At 38.7% G+C, this 20,149-nt stretch overlaps 3 protein-coding genes across 6 annotated transcripts in view; all 3 read right to left on the bottom strand.

Moving 5' to 3' along the window:
• LOC105882445 (glia maturation factor beta) overlaps positions 1-20,149 on the bottom strand; it is a 902,793-nt gene that overhangs the window by 385,807 nt on the left and 496,837 nt on the right. The window lies entirely within an intron of this gene.
• The window catches only part of FRMPD4 (FERM and PDZ domain containing 4), a 539,531-nt gene that overhangs the window by 361,300 nt on the left and 158,082 nt on the right, over positions 1-20,149 (bottom strand). The gene's annotated exons all lie outside the window — the stretch shown is intronic.
• Positions 6,144-20,149, bottom strand: part of LOC142865854 (uncharacterized) — a 224,334-nt gene continuing 210,328 nt past the window's right edge. Inside the window, exon 2 of the mRNA XM_075999304.1 lies at positions 6,144-19,542. Within this exon, the coding sequence (XP_075855419.1) occupies positions 15,413-16,183 (771 nt within the window). The 5' untranslated portion in view covers positions 16,184-19,542 and the 3' untranslated portion in view covers positions 6,144-15,412. The remainder of the gene's footprint in view (positions 19,543-20,149) is intronic.

Raw genomic sequence — 20,149 nt, 5'->3', positions numbered from 1 at the left:
CACTTTAGCCTCCTGAGTAGCTGGAACTAAAAGTGTGAGCCACTGTGCCTGGCTGGCTGAATTTTCTAAGTTATGAATCTCAGTTTTCAACCTACACCTACCAATAATAATTTTTGGTTCTGAACCACTGACAGTAAATGTCCATCTTCCCTGGCAACAATCAGTTGTCCTGGAAACTAATCAGAATGTGTTAATTTTCATATTTTTAATACATGAGTTCAGAACCCACTGAAACCCTAAATCTGGAAGTTTTTAAATAGGTTATAAAATTCTGTTTCCAAGAATTTTAACCATGTAGTTATGAGAGTTTTGATAGGTAATACCTTTCATTTTCAACAATAATATATTTATTTCAGAATATATTACAATTGAAACACTGACAAATATCCATTTGCAAAATGGTCCAGAATTTTAAAACATGTTTCTCTTGAAAAGCAGCTAATTGCTTGTTCATTGTTTAAAGTTTTATCTTGAAATAACAGTTAATTATGTTTGTCTCAAAATGATCTGCTGGCTAGTATACTATCAACAGCTTTTTACATCAGAAAAGAATTTTTGTAAAATAAAAAGTAACATTTTAAATTTTGATAATACTTTTTAGAAGTATTTTGCCTTGAGATAAAGGACAAGGCTCTGTATAAATAAAAAAAAATCATAGTCATGTCCCATCTCATTACAAAATACTCTGAAATTCTAGTATTTAAAGTTTTAATAAATGTTTTAATTAAATTAGGCACAATACTGACATCCTATACAATGTAAATGACAACATTCTAAAACCCAGAAAGAAAAAAGTCTTTAATTCATTTTGACTTGATTTTTGTATATGGTGAGAGATAACATTTCATTCTTCTACTTATGGATATCCAGTTTTCCCAGCAACATTTATTGGAGAGACTGCCCTTTTTGCTATGTTCTTATCGGAACAAAACAGAATAAAGGAAATCTGTTTCTTAATAGTGACAAGATAGCATATATATTTTTGCCATTTTCTTGAAATCCAATTTATGCAGTTGTCAAAGACCTTAAAATCCAAATGGTTTCAGTATTCAGATCTTAAAATGGCAATAGGAAGTTCATTAATTCAGAACTAAGCATTTTTCACTGAATATAAATTTTAACGATTTTAGCAACATTAAAAATGCTAAACTGTGCATGCCATTTTCAATGATGATCATCGTAACTGTAAAAGATTTTTACTTCTAAACCAAACAGTGTAATCAGTGCATCCTAGCAGCTATGTGCCTGGCTTTAAACTAACCTTTGTAATGTAAAACAGAAGAATGCCATAGAACCCAGGAGGCTTTTTTATGGTACTCTTTGTAATGCTAAAAGCAAGCACACCACACAGTGGATTTACCTGGATACCACATTTCAGAAGTAGTTCCACAATAATAAGAAGAAAAGGGAAATGTGAAAGCATTGAAAAAACTCGTCATGTTTGATAAAAACTGAATAATATAAGCAAGTTTCAGTTGAATTTAATAAAAATTATTATGGTTGTATCATTGTCAAACACACAATCGTTGAGAATATTTTTAATTTTACATTTCTTTGGGGAATTTAGATCATACAATTATCACCTAAGATGTTGTTTTTTTAAGAAATCTGGAAATGAACACAAATTGTAACAATTCACCCAGCTTACTAAATCTAACAGACTTCATTTGAGGTCTATGCTTATGTTCAATATCACCTTTGCCTCATGGCAGCCTTGGAGACTCTCCTATGGCTAAGGAGAGTAGCTTCTCACCCTCAGCTTGAATGCTACCTTTGGGCCAGATTTTGTTGTCCTTCTTGTTGTGGGACTGTCCTGTGCAACATGAGATGTTTAGCAGCACCCCTGGCCTCTACCCACTAGATGCCAGCTGCATACTTCCTACCCCCAGTTGTGATAACCAAAAATGTCTCCAGACATTGCCAAATGTCCCCTAAAAGACAAAAATCACTCCCAGTTGAGAAACACTACTTTAGATTTAGGTCTGCCAGAGGCACAAATCTTCTTTGGCAAAATCTGGTATCAATATCAAGCTCACGTGACAATATTTTGTTTGCTGGTGCCCAGTTCTCACTCTCATCTGTCCATCATGCATTGTGCCTTGTGCCTTGCTTTACCCTCTGGGAATGAGGTCATTGATGTGTCTTGCCTACTTTATGCTTGAGAATCCTCATATTTTTGATCCATGCCTTGTGTATCTCCCTCTCAGGCATGCACATCACCCCTAGCACCACCAGCTGGCTTTCCCAGGCTGGTTACTGCCTCTGATATTTGCTATGTCCCCTCCTACAAACCCACCAAATTCAATATGTGAGATTACATGAGACTGCTATGGGAATGCATCCTTTAATTCATATTTGGACACATACTGAGGCACAAGTGGTCAACGAATAATTATTATGACACTCATCTCAAGAGAACAAAATGGAGAATTAACTCAATGCTCTTTTTACCAAAAAAAAAAAAAAAAAAAAACCACAAAAAACCAACAAAAAAAAATTTGTTTGGAATTTTAAAATGAAATGGAATTTCCAGATTTCAGTTTGAAAGGAAAATGAAATTCATTTTAACAGTCTTTAGCCAAATTTTCTGGCAAGCAAACTCAAAACTTAATCACACAAGACATTAAATAGTATATTAGTCACTTGGCACAAGTTAAATTTATAACTGTTAAATCTAGAAAGCCATAATCAGAGAAACTACTGAATTTCTAAAGTATAAGTAGTAACACCATCTAATAAATATGACATGTAAAATGTTAGCTATAGAAATCGCTGATCCATGGTATTTACTCAAATGCCTGCACATTAAAGATAAAACTTTTTTTCTTCCTTTAAGAATGCATTAATTGTGGTGCATTTATGTTTCTTTAGGCAACCCAGCAGCTGTGGTTCCAAACATGAGCCTTTGAGAAATACATTTAAATGAATATTTATAAACTTTTCTCTAGCAATTATATTTAGCAACTGTAGCAGATGCCTCCACTTTCACAGTGTTAGCTGTGTCACTAATTAGAGTCCCTCTTTCATCATGCTGTCCTCTAGTCACTTGCCTCTTAAGTGGACCACCGACACATTCAGGAGGGAAAGAGAGACACACAGGTCTAACGGGTCTATTACCAAGTTAAAAAAAAAAGTCATAAAAACATACATAAACCATAAGCACTCAATGTTCATAACCTCAGATTCTCCCAAAGCAACTATAGGCTCATTTGAAATTGAGATTTTTATGTTCTCAGCATCTCAATGGGATATTATCTCGATTACCGCTGAATAATTTCCATGCATCCTTTAAAGCCAGTTGCTCAGCACAGGTCCACAACCACCAGACCACCCGCTCAGAATCCTCAGCCTCACTCCTAAAACTGATTTAGAAGCTCTGAGACGATGGGCCTGGAAATTAATATTACTTACAGGATCTCCAGGTGATTCTTAGGAACTCTAAAGTCTGCAAACCACAGCTTTAAGGCAATCTAGGCCTAACTCCTTTAGGAAGCCTGCTAGATAACACCAAACTGGCTTAAATGTCCATCTTTGTATTTCCACAGTAACCAGGGTTCCTTTATATCACTACCTTTATTACCTGTATTGGAATTGACTTGGTTGTTTCCTTTCTCCACTCTGAACTACTTAAAGAAAATTTACACATTTCTCCATGCCTGATTGATAGAAAGCAGTCAGTAATTAGTTGATTGAATAAACACTTTCAGCTCGAGAGCTATGTAAGTTTTAATATCATGTGTTTTGGCCTGGTTTTGAGAAAGATTCACCAAATTTGAAACCTAGAGCAGTTTTAACATCACTTATAGATATCATATTTGAGATACCTTTCATTCCTTGGTCATGATCTCCATTTTCTAGTTTAATACATTTACATTACATACATTACATTAAATTTTGGAGGAGCTCCATTTTAACTCCTGAAGACTGAGTAATGTTAAAAAGTTCATGGAGGATTGGGGCAGTCAGTTCCAGTGAGAGGAAAAAACAGAAAAGAAAAATAGTGGAAAGTACAACTCAGGAATAAAAATGAAACTATCCACCCCCCAGGAAATTCAAGAAGTTGGTTATAAAGATGAAAGAAATGGGGGAAAGAACTCCTAAAGCTTTACCCTTTCAAAGGGGTGGGTTTTTTCAATTTTCAGGGTATTCACATTACAAAGAGAAAAAGATCTCTGAAATTTTGGTCATAAGCTTTCTAAAAATTCCTTCTTCTCAATTCAAAGTTCTGACAAAGTTATTCATTCTCTCCTATCTAATGACTTAGTACCAACTCCTTGAAAGCTGATTTTTCCACCAGCTTTCCAGATCCCATCTCCTTGAGAACCACCCTTATCAATTAATTAGCCACTTTCCTACTTTGACCATCATTCTTGCCCTTTAATTGGCCTAAAATTTGGTCCTCTGTACTATTGAAAAGAAACAAGCACAACTTTGTTCATCAATGTAGTTCAGGGGCTAGCAAAAATTCTCTGTGAAGGGCCAGATAGTAAATATTTTCAAATATTTGCTTTGCATATCATACAGTCTCTGTCTCAACTACCCAACTTTTCTGTAGGATAGTAAGTAAAAAATAGGCATGGCTGCATTACAATAAAACTTTATTTACAGAACAGGCAGTGGGCTAGATTTGGCCTGCAGGCCATAGTTTGTCAACACCTACTGCTGGCTCCTCAAGGCACTATCCCATGACTCCACCCCTTGATCTACAAACTCTCCATTTTTGTCACTACACCATCCCCAAGAGTCCTGACTTCTACCTATCACTTCTGAAACCATTCTCTCAAAGATCATTAATGACCGCCAAACTGCCTGTTCATATTACCTCCTTCAATCTTCATCTTCTAAGTTTGAAACTTGTCCCTTCATGATTCCCAGGATATAGAACTCTACTATCCTTCTGATTTTTAACTATTACTTCTCAGTCACCTTTTCAGCCCTTTCTTCTCTACCTCTATCATGAAATATAAGTATTTTTCAGGACTTACTTTTTCCCTATTCTTTTGGGCCATGTTTACTGCGTGATCTTATTCATTTTCCACCCATCACTCCCCCATAGAGTCTTCCCTGACATCTTTCTCCTTTTGTTCGCCCATGGTACAAACTTAATTGTCACTGATGGTTTCTTGGCCTGCTATTTCCATCCTGTAGTGAGGTCAGGGATGCTGTCCATTTGTAGATGAAGCCTACCACAAGAAAACACTTAGATTCTTAAAAGAGGTCACTTATAATTGCAGGTGGTCTGTCATTAGGCTGATGAAATCAAGGACCTCAGGATACTATCTCCAAAAAGAAGAAAAGAATACATAAAGCAAAGGCATCCAGTTTCCACTAATAAGAAGTTTAATTATTTGTGACAATATTCTGGGTAAAAACAACTGAACAAGTGGAAACAAATAAACAAAAACATCATCTTAAATCTATAAAAAACTGAAAACTACAAAAAGTAATGGATCATATTTGAAAAAGAAACAAATAGGCATTACATAAATAAAAATATAAAAACTAAATTTAAAAACACAATGGACAGGTTTAACAGAAAATTAGAGCTGAAGAAAGCACTAGTGAATTGGAAGATAAATCAGAAGAAATTATTCAGAGTATACCATAGAGAAACAACATGTTGGTAAATATAGAAGAGAGGGTAAAAGATATAGAGGATGCAGTACCCAGTGAGGATATCTAACCTACATTTAGTAAAGAGTATTGAACAGAGGCAATATTTGAAGAGATAATATCTGATAATATTTTACCCTGATATAGTCCACAGTTTCAAGAAGTCCAAACAAATTGCCAAAGTATAAAGAGTATAAATGAAAGAGTATACCAAAGAATACAAATGAAATACATACCTAGAAATGTATATATTCTTAAAATGAGCCAGAGTAAAAAAGATATTATCTTTAAAGGAATTACAGTTAGACTTAAAGCTGACATCTCAACAGCAATGGAAGTTACCAGATAGTGGAATAATGCCCTTAATGAGCTAAGAGAAAATAATTGCTAACCTAGAAAAATATAATCAACAAAAATACCTTTCAAGAATAAAAGCAAAATAAATACATTTTTTGACAAATTAAAATAGAATTCATTGAACTCTAAATGAAATTAGAAATGAAATTCTAAAGCATATACATCAACCAGGTTAAAACAAACAAACATAGGAAAAAAGATGCCAGAAGAAGAAATTTTTAAGATGCGGGAAGGAAAGAAGCACAAAGAAAGCAGTAAATATATTTGGGTAACTATCTAAACCAACACTGACCGTATCAAACAAAATTCATTTTATTTTGTGGTATAAATTAAAATGTACAGTAACATCATATATAGTAATTTTATGAGGGGTAGGGGTAAATGAAGTTTAAATATTTTTTTATTCCATGGGAAAAGGATGAAAGTATTGATTAATTTTAGACTTTGATAGCTAACAATTCATGTTTGATTTTCTATGGTGACTACTAAAAGGAGAGAAAGCTGCCTAATCAGCCCTGAAAATAGATGGCACCTAAGTGTCACACCCATACACAACCATCAGTGGCAGCAGATGCACAAGACAGATAGAAGCAGAAAAGTCCCTGCCTCGGCAGGCCCAGCTTTCCCCTACCCCCACCTCCAAAAAATATAAAGCAACCAGAAAAAAATAGACAAAGAACATGGAATCATTGAAAGAAATACAAAGTACAAAATAAGATGGTACATATAAATCTTTGTATATTATTATCTATAATTACATTAAATTAAAATACATTAATTAAAATAAATTTTCAAGTTATAACATAAAACCAGACTAAATTTTTAAAAATTCCAACTTTATGCTGTTTGTCTGAGACATACAAAATTTAAGGCTACAGAAAGTTAAAGGATAAATAAGCATAAGAAAATCTAGAGAGGAACATCTACCTAGCAGCAGAGATAGAGTACAAAACTTAAACTAATCATTGATCTTCCTGCCTGCTTAGCAGATAAAGACTTCTGACTCCATTAGGATACTGCCTCAGTTGAAAATAGTTACCCATTATGGTCAACTTCTCAAATTAATTAACTTGGTTGCACTAAATTGGGGATAATAGAGCTTTATAAGAAGTTGCTCAGTTTTCGCTCTATGCGAAAGCTATCTTATGTTGGATATACCTCAGGAAAAAGTACTGATTTCAGTTTATGACAACGGTATTATTTATTTACTGGAGGAAAGGTGAGAAACTGGGCTGCTAATGGTTCCTGGGTTTTATTTTACTGGTTTCCTTTCATTTTTCACTGAGAGGCAGTTGGAAGGACAGTGCTTAAAACATAAACGAGCAGAATCCAATCTGTGGGGACCAGTGAGCTTTGTTCTTTCTGATCCAATCAGCAACTCTTACACCAAGGGGATCAGCAAGACTGTCAACAGAGCAGAGCAAATCTGGAACACTGGAACACAATGCAAGGATGCCTGCCTGAAGACTGATACAGGCATCATATAAGAGGGACAGCATATTTTGTGCACTGGAAGTATACCACAGTCATTTGTTTCCAAAACAGATATTCTCAGATACCAGGCTATAGTATCTGCATGCTCCTTTCCTTAATTCATTCAACAACTATTTATTGCACACCTATGACCAGGAGCTAGGTATAGAATGGTTAGCCAAGAAGATGGCATCTACCATCATGGTGTATACAGCCTAGTAAATGATCAAATGATCAAATCAGCTTATTTTTATATGCCAATTTCTCATTTCACAAACAACCTTACTTACTATTAAGTAGCGCAAACCAAGGTTCAAAGGTTTTTAAGTAATTTGGTGACACCCTTTTAAGAGGCAAGAAAACTTTCTAGGCCTTATTTTTTGATAATTTTTCATCAATGGTTTAAATGTTAACCTCTAAATAGTGAAAATGACTTTCTAGGTGTCTCTCAGAGATAACTCCACATAGACAAAGTCCACAAAGACAAAAAGAACTTGGCTCTGAGCATGCAAGGTCCTCTGGAGCAAGGGTTGGCAAACTATGGCCCATGGGCAAAATTCCACAGCCATCTGTTTTGGTAAATAAAATTTTATTGGCACACAGCCACACTCATTAGTTTATGTATTGTCTATGGCATATGTCATGGTACAACAGCAGAGTTGAGTATCTGCCACAGGAATCATATAGCCTGCAAAGCCAGAGACATTTACTCTCTGGTCCTTTCCAGAAAAAAAGTTTCCTCTAGAGGAAATTCAGAGAGGGACCATTTGAGCCATAAGTAAAGTGGATCTAGGTTCTACACACAGACAAATGTTGAACCACCAGGGGAAAAAATAAGCCCTTTCAGCATTTGGCACAAGTTGAACTGGCTCCCTGGAGTTGGCGAGGCAGTTATTGGATAAAGATTTTATTAAAACAAAACATTTACTATCCTATAATTAAACCATCTCCACTTTTAGCAAATACCAGTATGGCTCCTGGAACACCTTCACTGCCTTGGTCAGCCAGGAACAGGGTACTGCCCTGAAGAGTCACATTGTTTCTGATTATCTCTGAGATAGCCTGCTGCCTTCCTATGAAACCCTGACCTCTGTCATCTACCCCCCATAGTGTCTGTCCTGGCATAGTTCATCAGGAAGCTCCAAACCAGTGCAGCTGCTCCTTCAAGAACTTACAGTTCAATTCAAATGTATAGCCCTTGAGCACAGCAGACGCCCTGTGAGAAGTGGGAAGCCCATTTATCCAGGGCCCACCTGTATATACGGTGTTAAAAAGACAGGTAATAGAAGCACATCTTCATAACCTCTGTGTGGTTGCAGTAACAGAATCCAAGTATCCTTTGAAAATTAGCTATCAAGCATTAATGTTTTTTTTTGTTGTAATGGTCCTGAAAAGACAAAAACAAGCTTCCTATAACTGCAGACTGCAGAATCTTCTGGATACCGGATGGTTTCTATGTGAGGTTGGCAATGATCTTGGTGAGAACGTATTTATTTAACTTTCTCAGAGTGAAGAGTGGATCTATATAGAATACAAGGTGGATGCTAATGAGATGCAGAGATCATGGAATGGGAATTACAGACAGTGAGTTTTTGTATTTCTGTAGGCATGAACAAAGGAAGCAGAAGCAAGCCAGAATATGCCAGGACCTCATAGCCAAGGAAACTCTGCCAAGGCTACTCTGCCAAGGCTTGTGATGTCCCTGAAAATCAAACGGTCATCCTAACTATATGGTACCCAACACATGGTGATCATTTCATCCCTTTAGATATTACAGCTATGCACACACACATATCCCCTAACATTTATCTGCACTTGCAATCTCACAGCCCTCTCTTACTCCTCTCTCTCCTCTGATTCCTCATCCAATCCTTTACCAAACTCTGGACTCAGTCTACCTCTTATGTGCTGTTACAATTGTCTCCTGCTTATTCTCACTGGTGTCTAGTGCAGGCCCTCTTACCTTCCACAAAACTATTGCAATGGCTTTTTTTTGCTTTCATGTTTTTACTATTTCTTTAAATTGCAGCACAACAAACATGCAGTGAGGTACACCACACTTAAGTGTGCGGTTCAATGAATTTTTACATATGGATACACCCATGTATGTAGACTATTTACAGCACCTCAGAAGGCCCCTCAGGCTTCTTCTCAGCTAATATTTCCCCAAAAGTAACTACTATTGTAATGACTAATGCTAGACTAGTTTTGCTGTTTTTGAACTTCATATAAATGGAATGGTTCATGTTGGACTTCTTTTGCTCAATTTTGGTCTGTGAGATTCATCCAAGTTGTTGCATGAAGCAATGATGCATTCTTTTTTCATTATGCTATATTCATACAGTGGAATACTATACAATAATGCATTTATCTATTTTATTGTGGATGGATGTTTAAGTTGTTTGCAGTGTGGGGCTATAATGGATAAAGCCTGCAGTGCCCTTTTATTGGTTTCTGACTGCCAGTCTCTCCCCCATCATTTCTCTTTGCACAAGCCACAAAATTAGTACCTCCATAGCAAAGCTCCCATTATATGCCACCACAGCATATATAGTTTCAATGACTTCTTACTGGCTTTCTGAATAAAACTAGTTTTCTTGTTCCAACATGAAGAGTTTCCACCATTGCATTTGCATCATCATCAAGTCTTTATTGGCCATCTCTCCTCTCAATGTTTGTGTTCATTCAGCCAAGTTAGATCTCTCTCCACCAGTCAAAGCACACCCCACTTACTTTCCCACTTGGGGGCCTTTGTTTTCACAGTGGCCTAGGCCCAGGAAGCACCCTCTTTAATACATTCTCATTTCTGCCTGTGGAAAACATCTACTACTCGGGCTTATCTAAAAATGCCAGCTCCTCCAGGAAGTTTTGAGAAAGCATCACATTTCTCATATTTGAAGCCTGTTACATTGAAAGACTCTGCCACTATTTCTGGTGGCATAGTAGCACTAACCCCAGTGACTTAATAATAATTACCTGGAGAATTGAATGGAACAAAGGGTCAGCTGCTATTCTCAACTGAATTTCCAATGCTACTTGTACCATGTTCCTAAGAACATTCCTTTTTTGGGTTACTGAAATTCCATTTGGAAAGTAAACACTCACTTTGATTAATCGTTTAATCGCTTAAACAGTGGGAGAATCTGGCAAATCAAGAGGAAGTAAATTAGTTGGATGAAGTTCAGTGTTTTGTTAATTTTAATAAAACAGTGCTTTAAAAGACATTGACTTTTGTGAGCTTAATAAGGCGAGATCAGGCGCATTCAGGGTGGTATGGCCATAGACTGTGAGCTTAATAAGAGAAAGAAAAGAATTAATTGGAAAAGATCACTGGTTACATTCAGCCTGCATTCTCACAATAAATCTTCATTCTTTGTTCTTTCCCTAAATGCTAGTCACTGCAAGGCCTTGTACTAAGAGCTGTGTGGAGTGTAGGTACCAGAGACTTGTAAATCTTGCTCTCAAGGATCTCACAGTCTATTGGAGAAAATAAAAATATAAGAATAGAATAATCAGTATAGTATAAATATTGCTTTAAGAAACAAGGAAAGTTTTTCTGATTGTGGAAAAAAAATTCTATAAAAATAGCCTCTGTCAATTTAGAAAACATAGTGACACATTATAAGCTAATGTCTGTTGGGTCAGGATTTTGGGAGATATTTTTTGAAGCACAGAGTGAGTTTGTAAAATTAATGAACAAAATCTCCTGCAAAAGTAGAAAGTGGGGATCCAGCTGAGGTGGCAGTTAGGTCTTAAGTTTATATCTAGTCATGCTTAGAATCTCTTGAAATTGCCTATGAAATATAGTTTTGTATAATAATCAATCCTATGCAGGAATTTATATACTTTAAAAAGAATTATGGAAAGATTTGAATCATTAAATCAGCTAAGTGTTTTGCTGTTTAGGAAACTTCAGCACATTTATGAAGATTTCCACATCTGACTTGTGCCTGTCATCACTGTTGCCCTCTGGAGACAATTTTAGGATTCCTTCCAACTCTTCCCTGGTCAATATGTCTCTGAAGGCACTTGCCTGTCACCTGAGAATGCACTTCTCTATCAATGATGGAGAAACCTCTAATGCCATTCAAATAAGCTTTCCTGGGGCTTTGCCAACTTGCAGGAATGTTTTGGGTTTGCCTCTCTCCCTGTCTGTGGGCACAGGCTAATAATGTGGAGAGCAGGGCTGCATTACCCCTGGGATTATGTAAATCTTCACTGATACCCCTCCTCTACCTGCCTGGCCCCTCACTAAATAGAGCTGAATCTGGGTAAGTTAAATGTGAATGTGATGCTACTTCTGTGCATAAAGTCAAGGAAAAATCCTTATAGGAATTGTTTTCCTATCAAAGAGTTATATTTAAATCAGGGTACGCAAAGAATTTTTTCCCATCAATCAAACTTCCTAATTTCTAATCTTCTCTATCCATAATTTTGCAGTGGAATGCAACTAATTTGGAAAGTGGCAGAGTAAGATCTGATCTGCAATGTTCATATTTTATAATAGCCACCCAATTAATGAGGTTCTCTGTGGCATATTGTTCTACGATTGTATCATGTCTTCATCATGAATAATTCATCTCATATGACATGCATCAAGTCAAAATTCAAAATCATGCACTGGGTATCTATATTTTATATGTGATTATAAAATAAAAATTTTCCCAAGGTAGCTTCTGTCTCAAGTGAGTGAATGAGTGACAAAAGGGGCTGCCTTAAATGGCTCCACGGGGCAGAAGCAGGCAACAGGGCTGCCCTATCTCTACAGATAACAAACAGTGACAGGAAATCAACACCTTCCTTCCCCGTCACTGGCTTATTTTCTTACTTATAACATCTGGAGACCAAAGGAAGGCTGTGGGTTGTATTATTACAGGTTTAGTATAAAGCAGTGGTTCTCAACTGTGAGTAATTTTTCTCCCAGGGGACATTAGGCAATGTCTGCAGACATTTTTGACTGCCACAACTGTGGGGTGGGAGGTACTGGCATCTAGTGTGTAGAGGCCAGAGATGCTGCTAAACATCCTGCAATGTATAGGACAGACAGTCCCCAACAACAAAGAGTCACCAAGCACTCAATGTTAATAGTGCTGAGGTTCAGAGACCTTATTTTAACCTAATGTTGCCACTTAAACTGTTCAAGGCCTTTCGGTAATGGGCCCCAAATACCTTTTTAGTTCCCATTATTTGAAATAGCAACTTAGAACTTACTATATTAGAGATGATATTACTATATTAGAGATGATACTTCATACTGACACTCTGGTAAATTGCCATCATTACTTTTATTGTTTACATGTATAAATAAATAAATAAGTCATATGTCATATTCTGAGGAAACCCTCCGAGCTGTTGGTATAGTGAATTTTCTCTATATCTGTTAGGTGACAACAATCGAGTTCAGTTTTGACTGCTGTGTAGAAGCTTCTGTCTCAGGTCTATACAGTCTACCTTGAAGAGTTTTCAACTTGGACATGTCTGTCTTATGTTGAAAGGAATGCAAAGAGTTCACTTGTAACTTTTTATACAACTTTTGCCAAATAAAGTTTTACTTTGACTTGAGTCTTTTCTCTTTCTAAAAATCTATTTTCCTATATGGTTAGCACAGTATTTTGGATGTTCAAGGCTCTATTTTTATCAAGGTTTCCTCTCATGTTGCTACCACCAGCCTTATTTAGCAATTCATAAATTTCTTCTCTTTTTGTTTTACCTTTTAAACTCCTGTTCTTATTTAGAGTTATTTCCACTAATCTAAGCAATAGAGAGGAAGAAAATACCAATTAAAGGCCTAAATAATATTTCCCTTGAGATTGTGATTTAATACACACATGGAATTTTGGTTAAAAAGATAAATCAGTTTAATACATATATAGATATACTATATATATTCATAATCATCAAATGTACTATAAGCTTATAATTTATCAGTTGCTCTGAATTTACTATTACAATAAGCACATTTATCTTCAATTAGGAAGACTAATGTAAAAGAATAAACCAAACCTATGATCTTTATTTCCATTTCAATCTCAATTAATGTCATCATTATTATAACTGATTAATTTTACCCTCCATCTACATTTTCTGATCTGCCTAAAATCAAAATTTCATTCTATTTCTCTATTTAAGGTGTGTGGGAAAAGATCTTACTTCAATTTTTAATGTAAATTATATAACCAGATTTTATTCCCTTTAAAAGATTCTTTCTGAATAAGCACTTTACCATTAGCATTGAGTCACAAGATTGAAATTCTTTACAAAGGAGTTGATATGTTTGCAGTACTTACTCTTTGGACTAATGGGCTAATTCCAACAAACGCTTTTTGGAGAGAAAGGCTTAAGTAGTATCTGACACATAGTGGGTAGTTAATAAATACTAACTATAAAAATAATAATAATAAATTATCCAGTGTCTAATAATTATATAATAAATCATCTAGTTTGAGGGAAAAAACAGAGCAAGTGTTGGTGAGAAGTAGAATTCAAAGGCAGACCAGTGAAAGTGAAATTTCCAATCTGCATGTAAACTATGGAGGCAGGGCAGTGTGCGCTAAAGAAACAGACATGTGTAAGGAAACCAGCCCAGGGCAGGGTGACCCCAAGAACAGACTCCAGTTAGTTCATCGCAGGTAACGTCCTCCTGCCAGAACCCAAGGGCTGGCAGCCTCTCTTCTGAGGTGATACTCTTGGGACTGAGGTATAGGCTAGTCTTGGGCTGTGTCCTTTTCAGTTTTGGCTTCCCCTGTAAGGGCAGGAAGCTATTCACAATGCAAGAAATACTCTGCTGCGTGTAGGGGGGAAAGTTTAGGGATAAAGACGACACGCAGTAACTACAGACAGGCTTCTCCTTAGATAAACTATCCTGATGATGGTGACTTGTTGATTGTGTCCTTAAGCTTCTACTACTTGAGGTTTTACTCCAAGGCCAAAAGGTTTGTACTGAGCCTGCACTATTAAGTGTCTAACATGCTGTGTTGTACTTACTAGGGATATTGCACAGGTTAGCTGAATTGGATCTGAAATATCCCTCCAGTGTTTACTATATGGTCAGCACCACTGTAGCCAAGGGGCACAAGTGTCCTTGAGAAGTACAATGTCTGAAACTCAAAATAGATAAGCATAGTACAATGCTTTATTTAAAAAAATCTACAAAGGGTTAAAGGGACCCAGAAAATGCAGCGACTACATTGGTTTCTGGAGCATTGGTGAGAGTTTCTGGAGGAAGTGCTGTTCAGACTGGGCCTTGCAAGACAGACCAACATGGGAGAGGAGAAAGACAACCCTAAGAAGAACCTGTATGGAGACACAAAGCAGAAGGCCTGTATATTGTTTGTGGGTGGCCACAGGGTGGGACTGGAGGGAAGGAATTGAGAGGAGCTGGAGCAGCAGGTAGAGACCAGACGATAAGAGCTCTCACAGGCTCTGCTGAGGAGTTCGGACTTCATCTGGAGACCGAGACAGGCCAGTTGAGATTTCTAAGTAAAGACACTCAGGTTCGCTTGTAGGACCCCGACAGTGCACGGGTGTGGGGGACACGCCACGATGCCAGCCGTGACCACTTGTGGGGAGTCAGGGAGGAGACTGGCACCTCAGTCACGGCAGTGGCAGGTGACAAGGGAGGACAGACTTGAGAAACCTTCAGGAGGCAGAACCCACAGGCTTCCCCGCCACTGCTCACGGAGAGGAAGAGAGAGCAACTGGGGGCCATCGAGGCTTCCAGCCTGAAAACCAACCGAGCGGCGGAGACACTCCTGCTCTGCTGGTGGGGTGCAGACGCAGGGGAGGAGGGAAAGGACTGCGCCCAGGTCAGCTGGAGACACGTTCAAGCCGAGGGACCCGCGGGCCAGCGCGGTGGAGGGAGGCGGCTGAGTGCTCCTGCCTCCGCGGCGGCCTTCGGACGCTCCTCTGCTCCCAGTCAAGCTTGCCCCACGGTCCCTGGATCTAATCTACTGCGGCCGCCACCTCCTTCTCACCCTCTCCCAAGAAAGCTGTGCTTCTCGGCGCTTTCTCCGTCACCTCGCTCCTGAGGTTTCTTTCTCTCCCACTGTCTGGCGTCCGTCCGTCCGGGAGCCATTCCTGAGGGTTCTTTTTCTCCCACTGTCTGGTGTCCGTCCGTCCGTCCGTCCGTCTGTCCGTCCGGGAGCCATTCCTGAGGGTTCTTTTTCTCCCACTGTCTGGTGTCCGTCCGTCCGTCCGTCCGGGAGCCATTCCTGAGGGTTCTTTTTCTCCCACTGTCCGGCGTCCGTCCGTCCGTCCGTCCGTCCGTCTGTCCGTCCGTCGGGGAGCTGCCTTCCGGCGCCCGCGCCGTGTCAGCCCTGGCATCCTGCCCCGCGCTTGCAGGGGTTGGAAACTGCGCGGGGCAGGCGAGCTTGGTGAGCCCCAAGAAATCCGCCGGCCTCCCGTCCAGGGGGCACCTCACACGTGGAAACCACCGGGGGCCGCAAAGGGCGGCATGAAGTGCACGTCGCCTGTCGCCTGACTTTGTTTCCCGGCCTCTCCTCCCACTGTCATTCACTCGTTTTAGGAATTCCCTGTCCCCGTCGCGCCTCCAGAGCCTTCCCGGCCCGGCCTGTCGAAGCCCGCACGGGCCGCAGTACAGCAGCCCTACATGGGGAAGGACGGACACGGGACTCGCTGTCACGGATGCCCCTCCTGCCTCCCATCGCCCTTCTCCTTGTCGTTTACACTGAAGCCATTTCCACGTAGAAATTGTCGTTAGGCACCACCAGGGCCGATCCATGGCAGAGAATCCAAACTCTCTGTCGTCTCAGATCTGAACCCAACTTGGCTTCCCAGATGCAGCGACACGGACGCTGAGCCGTTCCTGCAGCCAGTCCCTGCAGTCACCACGTCCTTCCTCTGTCCTTTGTGTTTGTTTTCATGCCATTTCCTGAACTTGAATCCTGTGAGCTTTCATGGTTTACCTTTAAACGTCTTAGCCATTGTTCCAGGTCTGTCTTGATTATCACTTCCCCTGAGAATCCTTTCCTTTCTTTTGTTTTTGTTGAAGAGTTTTAGAATTGACTTGTCCAATCCACTTACTTTTGATTCTCAGCTTCGTCTTTGTTCCGAGAGCATTTTGTTCACATTCTTACACGCATCTATTGCTGACATGATTTACTTTTGTGTCCTACAAAATTGAAACTTCCTGGAGGGCAGGGACTATATTTGGTTCATTTTTATATTTCTCATGGTCCATGAACATTTGATTGTTGAATAAAATGACTAATTCTAATCACAAACTGGAGTTCTACATATCTGGGAGTACACTACATTTTTTGCATATTACATGTTTTTCTCTAGCTAGAGAAAAACAGCTTTCAGGATTTATCAGAAACAAGGAACCCTGGGCTTTGAAATATGTTTGTCTTCACCTTTGTACTTTATGCCTTTTTTAAGATGAGAAAAATCTTATGAAACCAGGATATTCAAAAGGCTCAAATTTTTCAGGTTAACTAACAAACATAAACATTAGAAATTTTACTTGTTTTTCGCAGGGCATTTTTTTCTTTAGAGAAAGTTAATCATTGCTACTTAGAAATAAAAATTAGACAAACTAAGTGATGCAATTTTGCCAAGGTTATATTCCTAAAGTATGAATTTAAAGATTGTTTCTTAAACAGAATGAATGTGCGCCTGTGTGCCTCATCTTGTGAATGAAGACCATATCATAATATGTCCCACACAGAAGCAAGAATGTACAGAGTCTTCTGCCATTTCTACCTAGATATTTCCTTCCACTTGTTCTTGTGTGTTCTATTGGGAACTTTCTCATGGTCTTGGCAGTTCATGATATTTTCCTAGGTTAAAATTATTGCAGCCATGTACTATGGAATAAGATTTTCGGTCCCTAATCTACCATTTGTCTTCTAGTTGATGGTCACCCAGAAGTATTCAGTCCTGCATGCAGGTACTTCTTTTGCCAACTTCTACAAAGAGGTAGAGGGGCCATTAGGCCAGGTACCTGTTAGGTTAGATGCTTCCATTTTCACAATAGAACCTTAAACTACCCTCCTGGTTGATATTCAAAGCAGATAAATTAATGAACATCTCAGAGTTTCCACTCTTAAGTTTTGGTCAACAGCAATGACTTTGAACCCTCTACTGTCTAATATTTATCAAAAGTCCTGCAATGAGAAATGTTTTTGGAAGACTGCCTAGAAGACCTGCATACAAGACTTTGATTGCTGCAAACCTTTCCTGTACCCATGACAAACACTGCTAATCAGTCAAAGAACATTTTCCTTCTGAGCCTGAACTCATCTATAAAACTTCCCAACATAATTATTGGGGCAGCTATTAATACTATGAGTGAATCAGAGCTGACATGCCACTTGAAACCTGCTTGCCTTCCTGAGAACAATGATCTAAATGGTTTAAGCCAGAACATTGAGAGCTTGTATATTTAGTTGAACAGAAGTTTTGATGGTTCATAGAATTGGTTTAATACATTCTGCTTTGTGACTGTGGCAACAGTTTACACTGAGGGAATCTGGTTGTAACTCCATACCACACTTATTTTCCCCCTTAGCTCACAACATCATCTTTAAAAGTAACTGGAAAAAAAAAAAAAGTAACTGGGATTTCACCCAGGATTAAAAATCAAGGAAACCAGTGGTTCTCAAAAACAAACAAACAAACAAACAAACAAACAAACAAATAAACAAACAAAAACAAAAAAACCTGGTTAGTTTTCATCTTATGAACATGGCAAAACCTTAGAGTCAAATCACTGACCCACTTTTAACAAGGGAACTAATGTTCTCAAAAAGAAAAAGTCCAGGATCCTATGGCACGTATACTTAATTGTTAATATTACCATCGCCTATATTATTTTCTTTCCATTAAGTTCCCCTTTTCCTGGTTGCTTCAACTATTTCTTTTATCCAGTGTTGTCTATATTTTGTTAAGCAGCCTCAAATTATTTGGGGAAGGAGGTAAGATATGTGGGATGACCCAAAGTGAGAGGTGGGTCCCTGCCCAGGGATGGCCTCCAGCAGGCCAGGTTCCTTTTTCCCTTGACAGTATTTCATCACTCCCATCATTCTTTGTTTTTGCTTACAGTCTTCCATTGTCTCCCCAAATGTTCCCTTTACCTCAAATTCTCAGGTCTTTCCCACAATTCCCTATCATACTCATGATCCTGTTCTTTCCTATAATTCTGTTTCTCCCACAATTCCTTATCTTATCCATAGTTCCCCATGCCTTCCAGAATTCTCTGTGCTTACAATTCTCCATTCTCAGTCACAATTCTATTCTCTCAATTCTCACTTACGATTTTGTTCACTCCAAATATTCCATTCATTTTCACAATTTTCTAATTACTGCCACAAGTCTACATTTTCTTCCACAATTCTTGGTTCTCTCACAATACTATATTTTCTTTCACAATTTCCTATCTCCCACAATTCTCTCTTATCTCCCATAATCCTCCATTCTCTTCCTAAATTCCATGTCACTCTCACAATTCTGTTGTTTCCCAGAATTCTCTGTCTCCCACAATCCCCAGTTCTTTCCCATAATTTTTTGCATCACCCACAACCCCCAGTTCCTTTCCAGAATTCTCTGTATCTCCCATAGTACCCAGGTATCTCCTGTAGTTCCTTATGCTATCCCATAATCCTCTGCTCTTTCCCATAATTCTGTCCAGTCCCACAATTTACTCTATCCCATAATTCCATGCTTTTCCCCACAAGTCCCTTTGACTTCCACAATTCTCTGTTTCATCCCACGATTTTCCATTCTCACCCACAATTTCTTCTCTTTACAATTCTGTTCTCAACCTGAATGCCTCACTTCTCCCACAATCTCATGTTTCTCTCATCACTCTCCTTCTCTTGCACAATTATCTCTTCGCTCAGTAAACTATTTTGGTCATTTTCAAATTGCCTATTCTCTCCCACCATTTCCTGTTTTACCCCACAATTCTCAAACCTTTCCCACAATTCTCTGTCTCCCATAAGCCATTGCTCTCTCTCACTATTCCATGTGTTTCCCACAATTTTCTCCTCTCTCCCCCAATTCCATCTTCTATAATTCTATTCTTTCCCTGAATTTCTTATTTATCCCACAATTCCATGTTTCTGTCATCACTCTCCTCTCTTACATCAGGAAATTATTTGGTCATTTTCAAAATTGCTTATCTCTTCAATAATTCTCTGTTCTCCCCCACAATTCTTAGTCTGTACCCACAATTCTCTGTGCTCTTCCATAATTCCATCTCTCCCACAATTTCCTATTCTATCCCACAATGCTCCCTTCTTTTCTATAGTTCCTGGTCTCTCCCACAATTTTCTGTTCTGTCCCACAATTCTTGGTGCTTTCCCATAATTCCCTATTCTGTTTTACAATCCCGTTCTTTCCCACAATTCCCTGTTCATTCACAATTCTGTTTTCTCCCAGAACTCCCCATCTCTCCCACAACTCCCTGTAGTTCCCACAATTCCTGTCTCCCAAAACCTCTCCCTTATTAACCCCTTGTTTTATGAATTATTCTTCCCAATTTCTGTTCTCACCCATAATTCTTCCTTCTCTCACAAAATTACCCATTTTTTTCCTCACAATTTTCTGTTCTCTCCCACATATCCCCATTGTATAATCTTCCAGAATTCTCCGTTCTCATCCAAAATTTTCCATTCTCTCACAATTTTCTGTTTTTTCCCAGAATTCTCTGTCTCCCAAATTCCTTGTCTCTTTCATAATTCCC

The sequence above is a fragment of the Microcebus murinus genome, chromosome X (assembly GCF_040939455.1).
Source record: "Microcebus murinus isolate Inina chromosome X, M.murinus_Inina_mat1.0, whole genome shotgun sequence".
NCBI classification, from domain to species: Eukaryota; Metazoa; Chordata; class Mammalia; order Primates; family Cheirogaleidae; genus Microcebus; species Microcebus murinus.
This window is presented reverse-complemented; position numbering and strand designations above follow the sequence as displayed.